This window comes from Ovis aries, chromosome 2 (assembly GCF_016772045.2).
Source record: "Ovis aries strain OAR_USU_Benz2616 breed Rambouillet chromosome 2, ARS-UI_Ramb_v3.0, whole genome shotgun sequence".
In the NCBI taxonomy this organism is placed as follows: Eukaryota; Metazoa; Chordata; class Mammalia; order Artiodactyla; family Bovidae; genus Ovis; species Ovis aries.
The window spans coordinates 244,489,005-244,502,700 of record NC_056055.1 but is presented as its reverse complement, the minus strand read 5'-3'; the positions used below and the strand labels follow the sequence as shown (position 1 = coordinate 244,502,700).

The following is a 13,696-nucleotide window of genomic DNA, read 5'->3' as shown; positions in this document are numbered from 1 at the left end:
TGCCTGCAATGCAGGATACCTGGCTTTGATCCCTGGGTCGGAAGATCTTATGGAGAAGGGAATGGCAACCCACTCCATATGCCTGGAGAATTCCATAGACCGAGGAACCTGGCGGACTACAATCCATAGGGTTGCACTCAGACGTGACTGAGTGACTAATACTTTGACTTTCACAGCTGTTTAAGGATAGGAGAACAAAATAAGGTTTGGTTTTTGCAAAAATAGCTGATTTATTAGCTTTATTCAAAGCAAAACAAATACATTCTTATTTTTATTTTACCACCTTTCTTGATAGAGGATTCTGGCCTTCACACATTTCTTCCTATTAGAACAGACACCTGGAAGATGGAACATAAACAAGTGAAACAACCAGTCAGCTCTTGGGGAACATGTACTGGCTTGAGTGAGGAGACCAAGGTGTAAAAAAAATGTTGATTATTTCAGGAGGGTTTTCTGTGAAGAACACCTTTGGATACTGCATAAGATATGAGGCCTGGTAACCTAGCCTCTACTCTCTTTATTATTCTAAGAAATCATTTAATTGCTCTGTTATTTACTTCCACAACTCAAGTGCACAACAAAATCATTCTCATAGAGCTCAGTCAATTAAGTAAACAGGGTTGGGGATTTTATTTTACTCCCCTTAAAAGCTAATATGTTAGCCTTGTATTGTTTTACGGATGCTGGCAGAAAACATGGGTCGGAGACAACGAATTTAATTAAGCCATAGCCAGCAGCAGGAGATGAGAGTGTTGTGTGCTGGGTCGCTTACCCCTAAGACTTACGGATGGGTGACACACTGGGTTTGTGTCATAGCTGAGGGGCTCCGAGCTTGGGGAACCTACTATTTAGTAGCATGCAGAAGGCCGCCTTGCTGTTTGTCCCAGAGGGAGGCTTTACTGTACCCGTCAAGGTGGTTTGCTGCAAATAACCCTGTGACATGGTCTGGGTAGAGTGATCAGGGCCTTGCCCACTTAGCATACCTAGAAGATGCTTAGGACCACAAGAGACCCATGAAGACTGTCTTTCCTAACACAGGGTTGTCGGCTTTTTACTAACAGAAAGTTACTTTATAGAATTCTGGTTTTAATTTATTGTTCAAATTGGAATGCACACATTTATTATTGAAAACTGAGGCAAACCATGTGATCATATTAAGCTTCTTTTGGATTTTATTAGAGCAGATAAGTTTGAGCAGTAGTTGAATCATTTTGACCTTTTGAATGAGCACCAAAGTTTTCTAAGATGATTCCTTGTTTACTTAGGACTCTGAAAACAGATTATCAAGTTCAAAAAGAACTGTATTTATGTGACTTGTTTTGTGTTTGCCTGAATTCTGAAGAGTTGGGAAAGACTATCAGGATACATGGGTGTTAACTGTCTGGCACTGGGGCAATTCCTTTCCATTTAGGCCAGAATATCTGCAAAATGATGGGAGATTCAGTTCATTAAGGAATATTCCAATTTTGAAGGAAAATAATATTCTTTATTTGGGTTCTTCTAAGTAATATTGGATGAACTCTTAAATTTAGTTTGAAACTAAGTGTCCCTTTTCAAGGTTTTATGTATATTGCTTGTTTTGGGGGAGAAAGGCATCTAGGACAGAGGTGCAGTAGGGTTTCTGGGAAGAGCTGCAAAAGGCTGTATGCACCGTATTCTCCAAAAGCGACTGGATGTGAGAGGAGAGACAAGTGGCACCAAGTTTATTCATTCTGTCTAACCCTGTAACCAGAGCAGGCGTGTCATCAGATATGTAAGGAAGGCTTGTTATTCAGGGTTCTTATTCTCTTGATTCTTGATGTCTCTTTCCTGCAAGTATGAAAATGGGTTGCTTCAGGGAGAACTGTATTTCAGATGAAAAGAATATTACTTTGGGTGTATTTTGTGTTAGTGTGAATGTAGTATTTTTTTCTGATATCACTTCTGTCAATTCCATTCTAACACTAACTCCCAGAATTAGTGTAGACCCCACAGCTTAAGGGCTCATCCCCACAAGACTGCCTCAGCTTCAGGCAGCAGCTGCAGATGGGGTGCCGAGGCTATCCACCCTGCTGCCTGGCTGATGGCAAATTTGGGGTATGGGATACAGGTCCTCTCCAGGCAGGCACTCTCCAGCACAATGTGGTGACTAACTTGGAAGCTCTCTTAAATCTTCAACAGTTTTCACAGATCTCAGTTTCCAATGCTCTCTTGCCCGTCCCCTACTGCTGAGGTTGACAGGTAGGGCTGAAAATTCTAACCCTCTCATTGCTTGGCCTTTCTGATGAGCAGTCCCATCCCAAGGCTATCCAGGGGCCCCTTCCTAGTCACTATTAGGAAGGAGCACATTATGAATGACAAAAGATACTGCTATCATTTAGGGGAACTTCAAGGGTTTAGGAGTTCTATGACAGGAATGCTGCACAAAGACTAGTTATTTTTACCACAGTGAATAGCAAAAATTAGACGTGGGTTTTATTCACACTGTTTACTGTTAATATTTCACATCGTTTTATAAGGGATATAGTAATCTGATTGAGAATACATCTTTTTTTTTTGCAAAACATGCTTATTAGCAAATACTTAACCCCCAGATCTTTTCATATGCTCTTTGTGCCTTATGTCTGGAATGAATGATGGTGCATGGGAAGTCAAGGCATCTGTGGCCGGGAGCTTTGTTCCCTTCCCCTGTGTGAGTTCTTTTCCTCGCAGATTGCATTGTTGGTGGAGTTTAGTTGGCATCTAGCTAATAATGATGCTAAAGAGAGAGTTCCAAAGTCTCTTTATTTTTATTTAAATATTTATTTATTTGGCTGTGCTGGGTCTTAGTTGCAGCATGTGGGATCTAGTTCCCTGACCAGGGATCAAACCCAGGATCCTTGCACTGGGAGCCCAGAGCCTTAGCCACTGGACCACTAGGGAAGACCCCCATCGTCTCTTTAAATTTAGATAGAGCTTAGGAATCCCAGAAAACTAAAGGGACTTTAGTTTAGAGATCCTTGAAGGGTAATTTGAACCACCAAAGCATTTAATTAAGAACCTAAGAGAAGGGTTTTGGTGTGGTTTTCAGGAAGAGTGATAGATACTGGGAAGGAATGTAGATGATTACCTTATTTCACAATTTTTCTTCCTTAGGATTGGCAGTCGTTTTTTGTGCCTAAGGTTGCTCAACACCAACCAATTCCAAGTTATGGTACAAATGAACTTCATTATTAAAAAGAAATAGTATTTAGCTGTTGGTCCAAAATGACTTTTCTAGCCACTCTGGATAGCAGAATGGTAAATTGGTACTACATAACCTCTTTGCTGTTACAGTGATTTGACATGGTTCAAATAGAGAGTTAGCATAGGATTTACAAACACGTCTGGCCTAGTTCGCGCATGTTGTTGAAGCTGCCATTATGTATGTTGCAAAAACAGTCTCTCCCCTGGTCCCCTACTTCCTTCCCATCTGTGGGTCATCTGGTGACATTTTAATATGTGATATTATTAATATTAATAATACATGTCATGCTTTTCAGAATAGCCCTAATTAAATTGGAACTTGACTCTGAAATGACCACCTTTGTAATGATAACTCTAAATTTGATTACATTTGTAGTAAAGACTTTACTCATTTAAGAGTAGGTGTAAACATTTAGTAAGCATTTATTGGAGGCCAGGCACTTTTACTTCTTTACATATATTATCTTCTTCAGTCAACTTTATGAGAGTGGTATTATTTTTATTTTTGAGATAAGTGAAAACAGCAGTTAAATAGCTTGACTAAGGTCACATAAGCTAGAGTGGTAGAGCCAGCCTGGCTTCTGAACCAATGCTCTTAGCTGGGGTCCCACAACTGATTTCTGATAGATTGCTGAACTGTCAGGTTAGGAAGCCTAAGAAATGGAAGATTTGTGAGTATAGAGATAGAAAGAGGAAGAGCAAACTCTTATCTTACAAATTCTCGCTTCCCTTCTCCCCAATAAAGATTGAGTGGTTGTCTGCAGGGTGAAGAAATCGGAAATGAACTTAATCCGTCTTCCTCGCTCCTTCTCTAGCTTCCTCTGCCTGATGCTGGCAACTGTCACATACGTGCCACTTCATTTGTAGTGATCATGTTTGTTTTTATTAATGTCACTTCTCAGGAGAAAGTGGTATAGTGTATAGAGTTTTAGAGCAGAACCTTGACAGACTGCTTGGGCTTAAATTCCAGTTCTGCCATTTACTGGCTTAGTCATCTTGATCTAGTTACTTAACTTCACTGAACCCTTCTTTTCTTATCTGTGAAACAGGGATGTATAGTACATACCTCAGAGTTGTTGAGAGAATGGCATGTACAGATATGTGTAATACGTTTAGAACAGTATGTGGCACGGAGTGCTATATAAGTGTTGGCATTGTTATTTGAGAACACTGAGGTTGAACCAGTATTAAAGCATCTCTGAAGTATCTTGGTTCATGATCTCTCAGTATCCATGAGTTTTGTGTTAGTAAATACCTGGTTGATATAGATAATTTACAGTGATAATTTGGATTCTACTTTGAAGAAACTCACTTCTTGGCGATTTAAATGCTTGTAGTGTTTATCTTAGTTTGCATTCTTTTGTTACTGGTATTTTTTGTCTGGTTATCATATGTGGTTGCGGTTCTCAGACTTCTCTGTACATGAGAATTACATAGGGAGGATTGAGATCTGGTTTATTAGATTTGGGGTGAGGGTCCAGGAGTCTGAATTGATAACATTCATTTTGGGTAATCCTGACTGTGATTGCTTGAGGTAATAGTTTTGGGATTGCTGATTTAGAGGCTGAATTAAGTATAATGGGAAAAAGATTTTTATAAAAGGTATTAACAGTGTGAACATTGATAACAGAAACCTCATTTAAGCTGGAGTCAGGCTTCCCAGGTGGCTCTGAATTGAAATGAAAGTCACCGCTTTGTGACCCTGTGGACAATACAGTCCATGGAATTCTCTAGGCCAGTATACTGGAGTGGGTGGCCTTTCCCTTCTCCAGGGGATCTTCCCACCCCAGGGATCAAACTCAGGTCTCCTGCATTGTAGGGGGATTCTTTACCAGCTGAGCTATCAGGGGAATCCCAGGTGGCACTAGTGATAAAGAATCCACCTGCCAGTGCAGGAGATGAAAGAGACACAAGTTCGAGCCCTGGGTCAGGAAGATTCCCTGGAGTAGGAAATGGCAGGCTACTCCAGTATTCTTGCCTGGACAATTCTGTGGGCTGAGGAGCCTGGTGGGATACAGTCCGTGGGGTCTCAGGCTACAGTCCATGGGGTTGCAAAGAGTTGAACACGACAGCACGTACTGCAAGGAGACCCAGCCAGTCCATCCTAAAGGAAGTCAGTCCTGAATATTCACTGGAAGGACTGATGCTGAAGCTGAAACTCCAGTACCCTGGCCACCTGATGGGAAGAACTAACTCATCTGAAAAAACCCTGATGCTGGGAAAGATTGTAGGTGGGAGGAGAAGGGGACGACAGAGGATGAGATGGTTGGATGGCATCACCAACTCAATCGACATGAGTTTGAGTAAACTCTGGGAGTTGGTGATGGACAGGGAGGCCTGGCGTGCCACAGTCCATGAGGTGGCAAAGTCGGACACGACTGAGCGACTGAACTGAACTGAGCACAACAACAGGTGACCAGAAGGGGGCGCTCTCACACCCTACCACTAGATTTTAATTGTCCACCTGGAAATTTTTTATCTCCAGCAGGGAGAAGGTGAAATAACTGGCTGTTTTATTGTTTTAGATGAACAGTTGTCAGATTTTCATCAGTTTGCATGTGGGCAGTGATGATTTGTAATCCCAGGGGATCTTCCCGACCCAGGGGTGGCACCCAGGTCTGCTGCCTTGCAGGCAGATTCTTCACCATCTGAGCCAGCAGGGAAACCTGACTGGGTCTGTTCCCATACCAAAATTATATTGTTTTGTTTTAAAGCTCCATTTAAGAAAATTATATTTATTTATTTGACTGTGCCAGGCCTTGCCTGTGGCATGTGGGATTGTTTGATCTTTCGTTGTGGCATGCAGGATCTAGTTCCTCGAATAAGGATCAAACCCAGGCCCCCTGCATTTGAAGTATGGAATGTTAGCCACTGGAGCACCAGGGAAGTCCCCTAAAATATATTGTTAACACCTGTTAAGTACCTTGGTTTTAAGGACTGCTCTGTAAATAGAGAAAAGTGCAGGAAATACAGAAAGAAATAATATGGGAGTCTTCAGGAGAAGAAATATTTGGATGGATTTCTTGTTTTTTTTGTGTGTGTGTCACTCACTATTAATAAATAACAGCAAATATAATCAGTTTATTTTAGCCTGTTTTTGATGTGCGTGTTTTGGGTAAAGTGTGAGAAGTTTTGCTTAGGTAACAGCCTTCTAAAGAGAGAAGAAAGCGTGGTGCTCTTTTTGCGCCTTTGGATGAAAACAGGTGTGATGGGATTGATTTAACTGGCATACTTGGTAGAGGAATTCATGTATCTTGAGTATGTGCTAGGAGCCAGGTTCTTTAATATTATTTAATCTTTATAACTTTGCAAGGTGTTGGTTTAAATTATAATTAGTTCTGTTTTTAAATGAGAAAATTGAGGCAAAAAGAGATTCAAGAAACTTGCCTAGGTCACTAGTAAGCGCTGAGCAGAGATTAAAACTGAAGGTTTTCCTGGTTTCAGAGTTAGGAAAATTATTGCCACGTTATGTATTAAGTTTATGTAGCTTGGAAGTTCTTTCCAGCTTACTAAGCAGGACACCAAAGAAGGGCCTGATTGGTTTAGGGGCTGTTTTTCCTGCTCAAAAAAGATCCAGACTTCTGCAGGTTTTCAAAGCAGCAATGTTTAGTGATCTGGCCAAACTGTGATCCCATTTCTCTCACGTGAGTTTCAGTCTCCATTATCTTTCAGTGGAAAAGCTTAAAGATCTTCCTCAGATAGTGATTTTGTTCTTAACAATGCAGAGATATTTTTAAAAATTATATTTGGAGGATAAGCCTAATTAGCCAATTTGAAATATTGTTACCTTGTTTCTAAACTTACATTGTAGACTTAATCTAAGACAACTTGTGTTGTAGGTTTTGCTCAACAGTTATGTTTCCTGGTGGACATTTTTAGCATTTTCTTATACTTAATGGTATCAAATACAGAGGTACCACATTTAGGTTTTTACCATACAAAGAGGGCTTCCCAGATAGTGCTAGTGGTAAAGAAGCTGCTTGCCAGTGCAGGAGACATAAGAGACACCGGTTCGATCCCTGGGTTGGGAAGATCCCGTGGAGTCGGAAGTGGCAACCCTCTCCAGTATCCTTGCCTGGAGAATCCCATGGACAGAGGAGCCTGGTGGGCTACAGTCCATAGGGTTGTAAAGAGTCAGACACGACTGAAATGACTTGGCATGCATACAGTATACGAAGAACCAGTATCCTAAATTGGTTATTTGTGAAATGTCTGTCCTGAAGACAGTTCATTTTGATAAATTTCCTAATATACCTATAATAAAAAAAGAGGAATTCAACTTGAATTAGATTTAAATGTTTCTCTTTTAACACATTTATTAATGATAGCTTCTCTTTTCTTTGGAATGTTGTAGGCCAGGTTTAACCTTCTCCATCATAGCTTGTGATAGTTTGTGATTTAGCCATGTGGCAGTGGTATTTGTGTCTTTAGTCATGGAAACTTTTTGTTTTAAACTTCTTTATTTCCTAGAGAATTTTAGTGAAAGTTTTAAGAAATGTTAGCTCTTCATTTACGAGAAGTTTCAAGTTTAGAAGTGGTCTGATGATTTTGTATTTGCTAGGTTGTATGAGTTATAAGTCTTAAAAGTGAATACCATAGGTGGACTGAAGATAAGGATTATCATATTTAAGGATGGCAGTTTTAACCACAGTTAAAATTTAACAATAGAATTTATATTAACAATAGTATTTATCTTAGGTGTTTTCAAGACAAAGTTCAAAAGTGGTCAAGTTTACTATAAAGTTACTTGATAAGTCCAAATATTACTATAATTTTATGAATTGTAAGACTATATCTTCTACACTTAACATCTCTAATTTAGGATGTATTTTAAAAATCGTTGTCTTAGAGTCTGTGAAATACAGAGATTAGGATTTCAGTTCTGCTGCTGTAACTGAGAAGTCCAAAATACTAGGGACTTAATGAAGGCAAAGTTTCTTTCTCCTGTAAAAGTCCTGGAAGGCAATACAGGGCTGGCTTCTCCTACTGTGTTCCTCATCCTTAGCTGTAATCTCTGCCTTCTGATTCACTGTGACTGCTCTCATGTCTGTTATGATGCATTCTAGCCTACAGGCCAGGTGGGACAGAGAAACTGTTTTCCTTGTTTTTAAGGCTTGTCTTGAAAATTACATGCTTTGCTTCCATCCCCATTTGCTTGAACTTGGTCACATCTAAGAAGGCAATGGCACCCCACTCCAATACTCCTGCCTGGAAAATCCCATGGATGGAGGAGCCTGGTGGGCTGCAGTCCATGGGGTTGCTGAGGGTCGGACACGACTGAGCGACTTCACTTTCACTTTTCACTCTCATGCATTGGAGAAGGAAATGGCAACCTACTCCAGTGTTCTTGCCAGGAGAATCCCAGGGACGGGGGAGCCTGGTGGGCTGTTGTCTATGGGGTCACACAGAGTCGGACACGACTGAAGTGACTTAGCAGCAACTGCACAAAAATTTAGGAAATGTTGTCTTTACTAGGAGCCATATGCGCCAGTAAAATTCTTTTACTAAAGAAGAGAGGAGCAGTTGCTAGCAGTCTCTGCCACCCTGCTCAAACCTTACTTTCTGGCCAGTGTTTATGATTAAACTCTGTGTAAAATGAAATTACCCGTAATGGTCATGAGACATGGAAGATGCAAGAACCGAACTTGAAATTTATTTTTAGGCATAATTTATTTTTAGGAAGATAATTCTGTAGGATGATCAGAAGTCTCTGCTTACCTTTTTTTTCTTCACTCTGAATTGGAAATAAATTTTACAGAAGACCTTGTTTTTTAGTAGTCCCTGGTAGCTCAGCTGGTAAAGAATCTGCTTGCCATACAGGTAGACCTCAGTTTGATCCCTGGGTTGGGAAGATCCCCCGGAGGAGAACATGGCAACTCACTCCAGTGTTCTTGCCTGGAGAATCCGCATAGACAGAGGAGCCTGGTGGGCTACAGTCCATGGGGTTGCCAGAGTCAGACACGACTGAGCGACTAAGCACAGCACATCCTGTTTTTCAGAGGTGGATTGAGGAACTATGAGAAGATAGCCATTTCTGTTTTCTCTTCTTGGTTTTATTAATCATTAGAAGACATTGTTCTAGAATAATTCTCTAGAATTAATTTAGTTCTTGGTGTAGTGTTGTTATTTTGATAAGTGATTTAGTTCAGGGGTCAAGATCCCTAACTGAGTATGAGTATGCTAGTGCGTTGTTCTCTAGCGCGTTACAGGGAAGAGAGAAGATAAAAGGAGGTTAAATAAAGAGAGATGCAGTCAAGATGGTTTTGATGAAGAATGGAAGAAGGTGTATTTCCTGTATGTTACCCATTCCTCATATATATACAGAGATACTAACAGGCCTAAGTGATGCTTCAGAGTTGCAGAGGTTACTATAGGAGCATATAGGCCTGGCATCTAATTCTGTTGACATTTTTATGTTAATAAGGTGGCATCTCTAGCTAACAAGAAATTGTAATCCCTTCAGAATTATAAGAAAAAGAATTTAATCTTAAAAAATAGATATATAGGTAGTGGTGTTTTTTATTGTTTCAGAAAAACTTAAGATTTTCACTGATACAAGATGTCATATATCCCAGTTTCATAGATGTCAACATGTTGGGGTAAAATGGCTGGTAACAAGTGTAAGGAACCTTTGGTAAAGATATGTTCTGATTTTAGAAATGCTTAAGTGTAAAAACAAGCATCTCAGAATTGATAAAATTAATAAATCTTTGGTGTATTTGTAATCAATAGTGTCTTAGAATGGAGGACTATAGTAGAAGAAGCTAAGGTAATTGGATCTGTTTATAAGTTAGAATGCTTTAGAGAGATCATTTTCATTTGAAAAGTCTAGATTTCGATCTCTTCATACCATAAATACTGAATTAGTAACTTGACAGCTTGGTGCTGAAACAGCCACTGAGACCAGGGATCACCCTGATCTTTGTCCGGTTCTTCATGCCTGTCTGTTATGCGGGACAGGTGATGATGCTCTGCTGCTTATTAGTTATGCCTGAGTAGCCATCTTAGATGGGGTAAAGGGACCATTCTTTGAAGCGGTGGCCTTTTTTTGCAGTCTAGTACACATATATGTGTATACACGCATGTGGAGGCACGTACAACTGAAGGAAAAGTTGCACAAAATAACGCTTGACATTAAGTGGGGTTCATTCTGAAATAGCTTCTTCTCTTTCATTATAAAAAGATCTGTGCTGCTGTTAATGTTCTTTTTGATTTTTTTAAGAAAAACACTTAAGTCAAAAACAACCAAGGATCAGAAACTTAGGAAAATTGACTCCTATTTGCAAATCACTGTTTCTCTTTTTTGGTTCTCCTAGCGCTGGTAGTTGAGGTGCTGATTCTGTTATTGCTCTGAATGTGTGAGTCTGTTGCTAATTGAAGAAAAACAGTATATGTATAAGTACAAATAATTGAGAGAATTATTTTTAATCTTTTTGTAGGTCATCATCAAATTTGAAATATTTAAAGTGGATACAAAACTGTTTCAGCAATGCAGACAATTAAGTGTGTTGTTGTGGGTGATGGTGCTGTTGGTAAAACGTGTCTCCTGATATCCTACACAACCAACAAATTTCCATCTGAGTATGTACCAACTGTAAGTATAAAGCTTCCATCTGTTAGTGAAATGTATTATAATTTGATATCCTTTTGAAAACTTCCTCATGTGTGTACTGAAATTTTTCTGTTGTCTGCCTTTGTTTCCTGTTTTTAAAGATCTTGACTTCTCATGGGTAAATTATGTACACTTTAAAATTAAACAGCTGAAAATCAGTGGAAAGTCAGAAGGGGTGACAGAAGGGTTTGCAAGAAGTGCTGGGAGGCAAAACTCCAGTAGACAAGCTTCTAAAGAGTGGTGGTCTCAGTTTGGAGGAGTATGCACTACATCTTGGAATGAGGTGACTTTTTTTTTTTTTGATATCTTGGCCAATGATTAATCAGTGCTTGGAGTTCTTCGGGATGATTTTGGGGGGCCTTGTAACTTGAGGGAAAGTAGTGTGTGTCTACGCATTCTCCTTAGGGAGTAGAAGAAAAGCTTATGGAGCTGTTGTCCTCACAGAAATGGTGCTCCAGACTGGCGTTTAGAGGCAGAAAAGACCTGTTTTTCTTATGAGAACATCAACAGAAGCCTATGGAGGTTCGCTCGCACATAATGCTTTTTATCAGCTTCTTAGAAAAGTAGAAGGAAAATGGGGATAACAAAGATCTTGAAGTCAGAGAGGGAGAGTTATTTAGAGTAACACTCATTGTGAATGTGTTTGGGGATCCAGTGTTTGTCCCAGGTTGGTTGACCAATCCAGTGGTATAATTATGTTAAAGATAGATGTCTATTCTGTGGTGAGAGAGGAGCTAGTGTTGGCTTGGCCTGGCCGCAACCACCTCTGTTAAGTGAGCTATTTTAGAGGTTATAGAGCACCTATGTATGATTAATATTTGGCCACCTCATGCGAAGAGTTGACTTTTTGGAAAAGCCTCTGATGCTTGGAGGGATTGGGGGCAGGAGGAGAAGGGGACGACAGAGCATGAGATGGCTGGATAGCATCACTGACTTGATGGCCGTGAGTCTGAGTGAACTCCGGGAGTTGGTGATGGACAGGGAGGCCTGGCGTGCTGCGATTCATGGGGTCGCAAAGAGTTGGACACGACTGAGCGACTGAACTGAACTGAGTATTGTTTGGAAGTGAAAAGGAAGAAAATGTACGATTACTTCAGATTAATCTTCAGAGATGAGAGTATTTTTAAGAGGGTGGTGACAGGTTAAAGGTTTGGTAATTATGTTTGATTGTAATTGGCAGTCTGTAATGTCCCAGGGCAGATAGTGATTGAGGTAGGCCTAGGCTATAGGAGGAAAAACTAGGGTTTCTTGAAGGAGGAGAAATCATATTTATAAACATGAGTATTTTTGAATTGGCCCTTTTGGAGATATTTGGAAGTGAAAGAAGTGCTGAGGTTGAAAGGGACTTTTAGGGGACCTTTAGAGATAGGTCAGTTTTGTGGATCTTGAGTGAAGGCTATCAGAATGTTCGTGTTTCAGTTTCCATTTAAAGTTATTTTCATACAAATGGGATTTCTGAGTCTTAAGTGTTTAAGGAGAGCTTGTGGGTGGGTGTTTTATGTATGTGTTTGTGTGTGGATCTCTGGAAAAGGGTTAGGTATGGCTTCAGAAAATAACCTAAATGAGAGCTTAACCATATTGTTTTTACTTCCTTGTTCTTGCGGTCAAGAACTGAGTTTCCTTTTAACTGCCGCCTCTCCCAAGCCCTTTTTTCCAGTCTACTTTTTTTTTTAAAACATTTAAACAAGCTCCCAACAATCCAGTCCACTAAAACATGAATCAGAGAATTGGTGTTAAGCAGAGCCGATATTAAAATGTACCATCCTTCTCTTGGCTGGAAAGCCTTGCTTTTCAATTGTAAATTACTAATAATTCAGAGGAGTCCATGAATTAGTGTTGGGTCTTTTATCATTTCATTCATTTTTTCATTTTTCATTTGTTGGAACTTTCATTTCCTTTAGTTACCTCCCATTTTTACAAATTACTTAGTACACCTATATATATATATATATATATATATATATATAAGTATATACTGAGTTTGTTTGTTATGGGTTTTGCAGTCTATTTATAAGTAGTATACCCTATTCAGTATCCTTAAGTGTACACACACACCTATATACTATCCTTAAGTATACTCAATTCAAAGAAGGTATCTTAGGTCATGTGGTTTGTACCCAGTAACGTGAGTTTTATTCGTGAAGTCCCAACAAAAGATCTGCCAGCCTTTTTGGACACTTTCCTTGAGTAACTTGAGGGAACCTATATTTTTCTCTAATGGGGCATATTTGCAACAAGGCTGCTCTTGTCTTGAACCCTGAAAGGAAAAAGATTATCATGGATCTAGGAGATTTAAATTCTACATTAAAAGGAAATGGCCTGTGAAGAATAATTTCTTAGAAATTAGATAGAAAATTTAGGTAAACTTTAAATTAGTGTCTGAAAAGTTTCAAACTTGAATTGTATCATTTCGTATAGCCAGGGGACTCCACTCCTGCAATACCGCTAACCCTTTTGTGGCTGTTTATCTGGGCGGTTGGGGTAGAGCAGACGTGCCAGAGTGCATCTTCCGTCACTTATTTTTGAAGAACTGTTAGGTCATGCAAGGGCTTAGTTGGCATGATTGGTCATAGAAGAAATATGGACTGAAAGAGCATTGAGTCTTGGGAAGGAAACTTTGTTTTAGCTTAAGAGTTGTCCTGTCCTGTTTTGACCATCCTCTTGCACACTAACAATGTCATATTTTTCTGTTTTAGGTTTTTGACAACTATGCTGTCACAGTTATGATTGGTGGAGAGCCATATACTCTTGGACTTTTTGATACTGCAGGTGAAAACTTGCTGTCTTCTATAATGTTTTTGTCTGTAACTGTAACACTTGCTGGTTGTCTTTTTTGGGACATTTTGGGAAACTAGAGTATTAGCAAACCATTTGCTTTTG

At 39.7% G+C, this 13,696-nt stretch overlaps 1 protein-coding gene across 21 annotated transcripts in view; it reads left to right on the top strand.

Annotated features, from left to right (window-relative positions):
• Window positions 1-13,696, top strand: part of CDC42 (cell division cycle 42) — a 51,988-nt gene that overhangs the window by 21,921 nt on the left and 16,371 nt on the right. For all 21 annotated transcript variants that reach the window (XM_060408783.1, XM_027963879.3, XM_060408784.1 and 18 more), the window contains 2 exon segments: window positions 10,644-10,798; window positions 13,513-13,585. In XM_060408783.1, coding sequence (XP_060264766.1) covers window positions 10,694-10,798; window positions 13,513-13,585 — 178 coding nt within the window. In that variant the 5' untranslated portion in view covers window positions 10,644-10,693.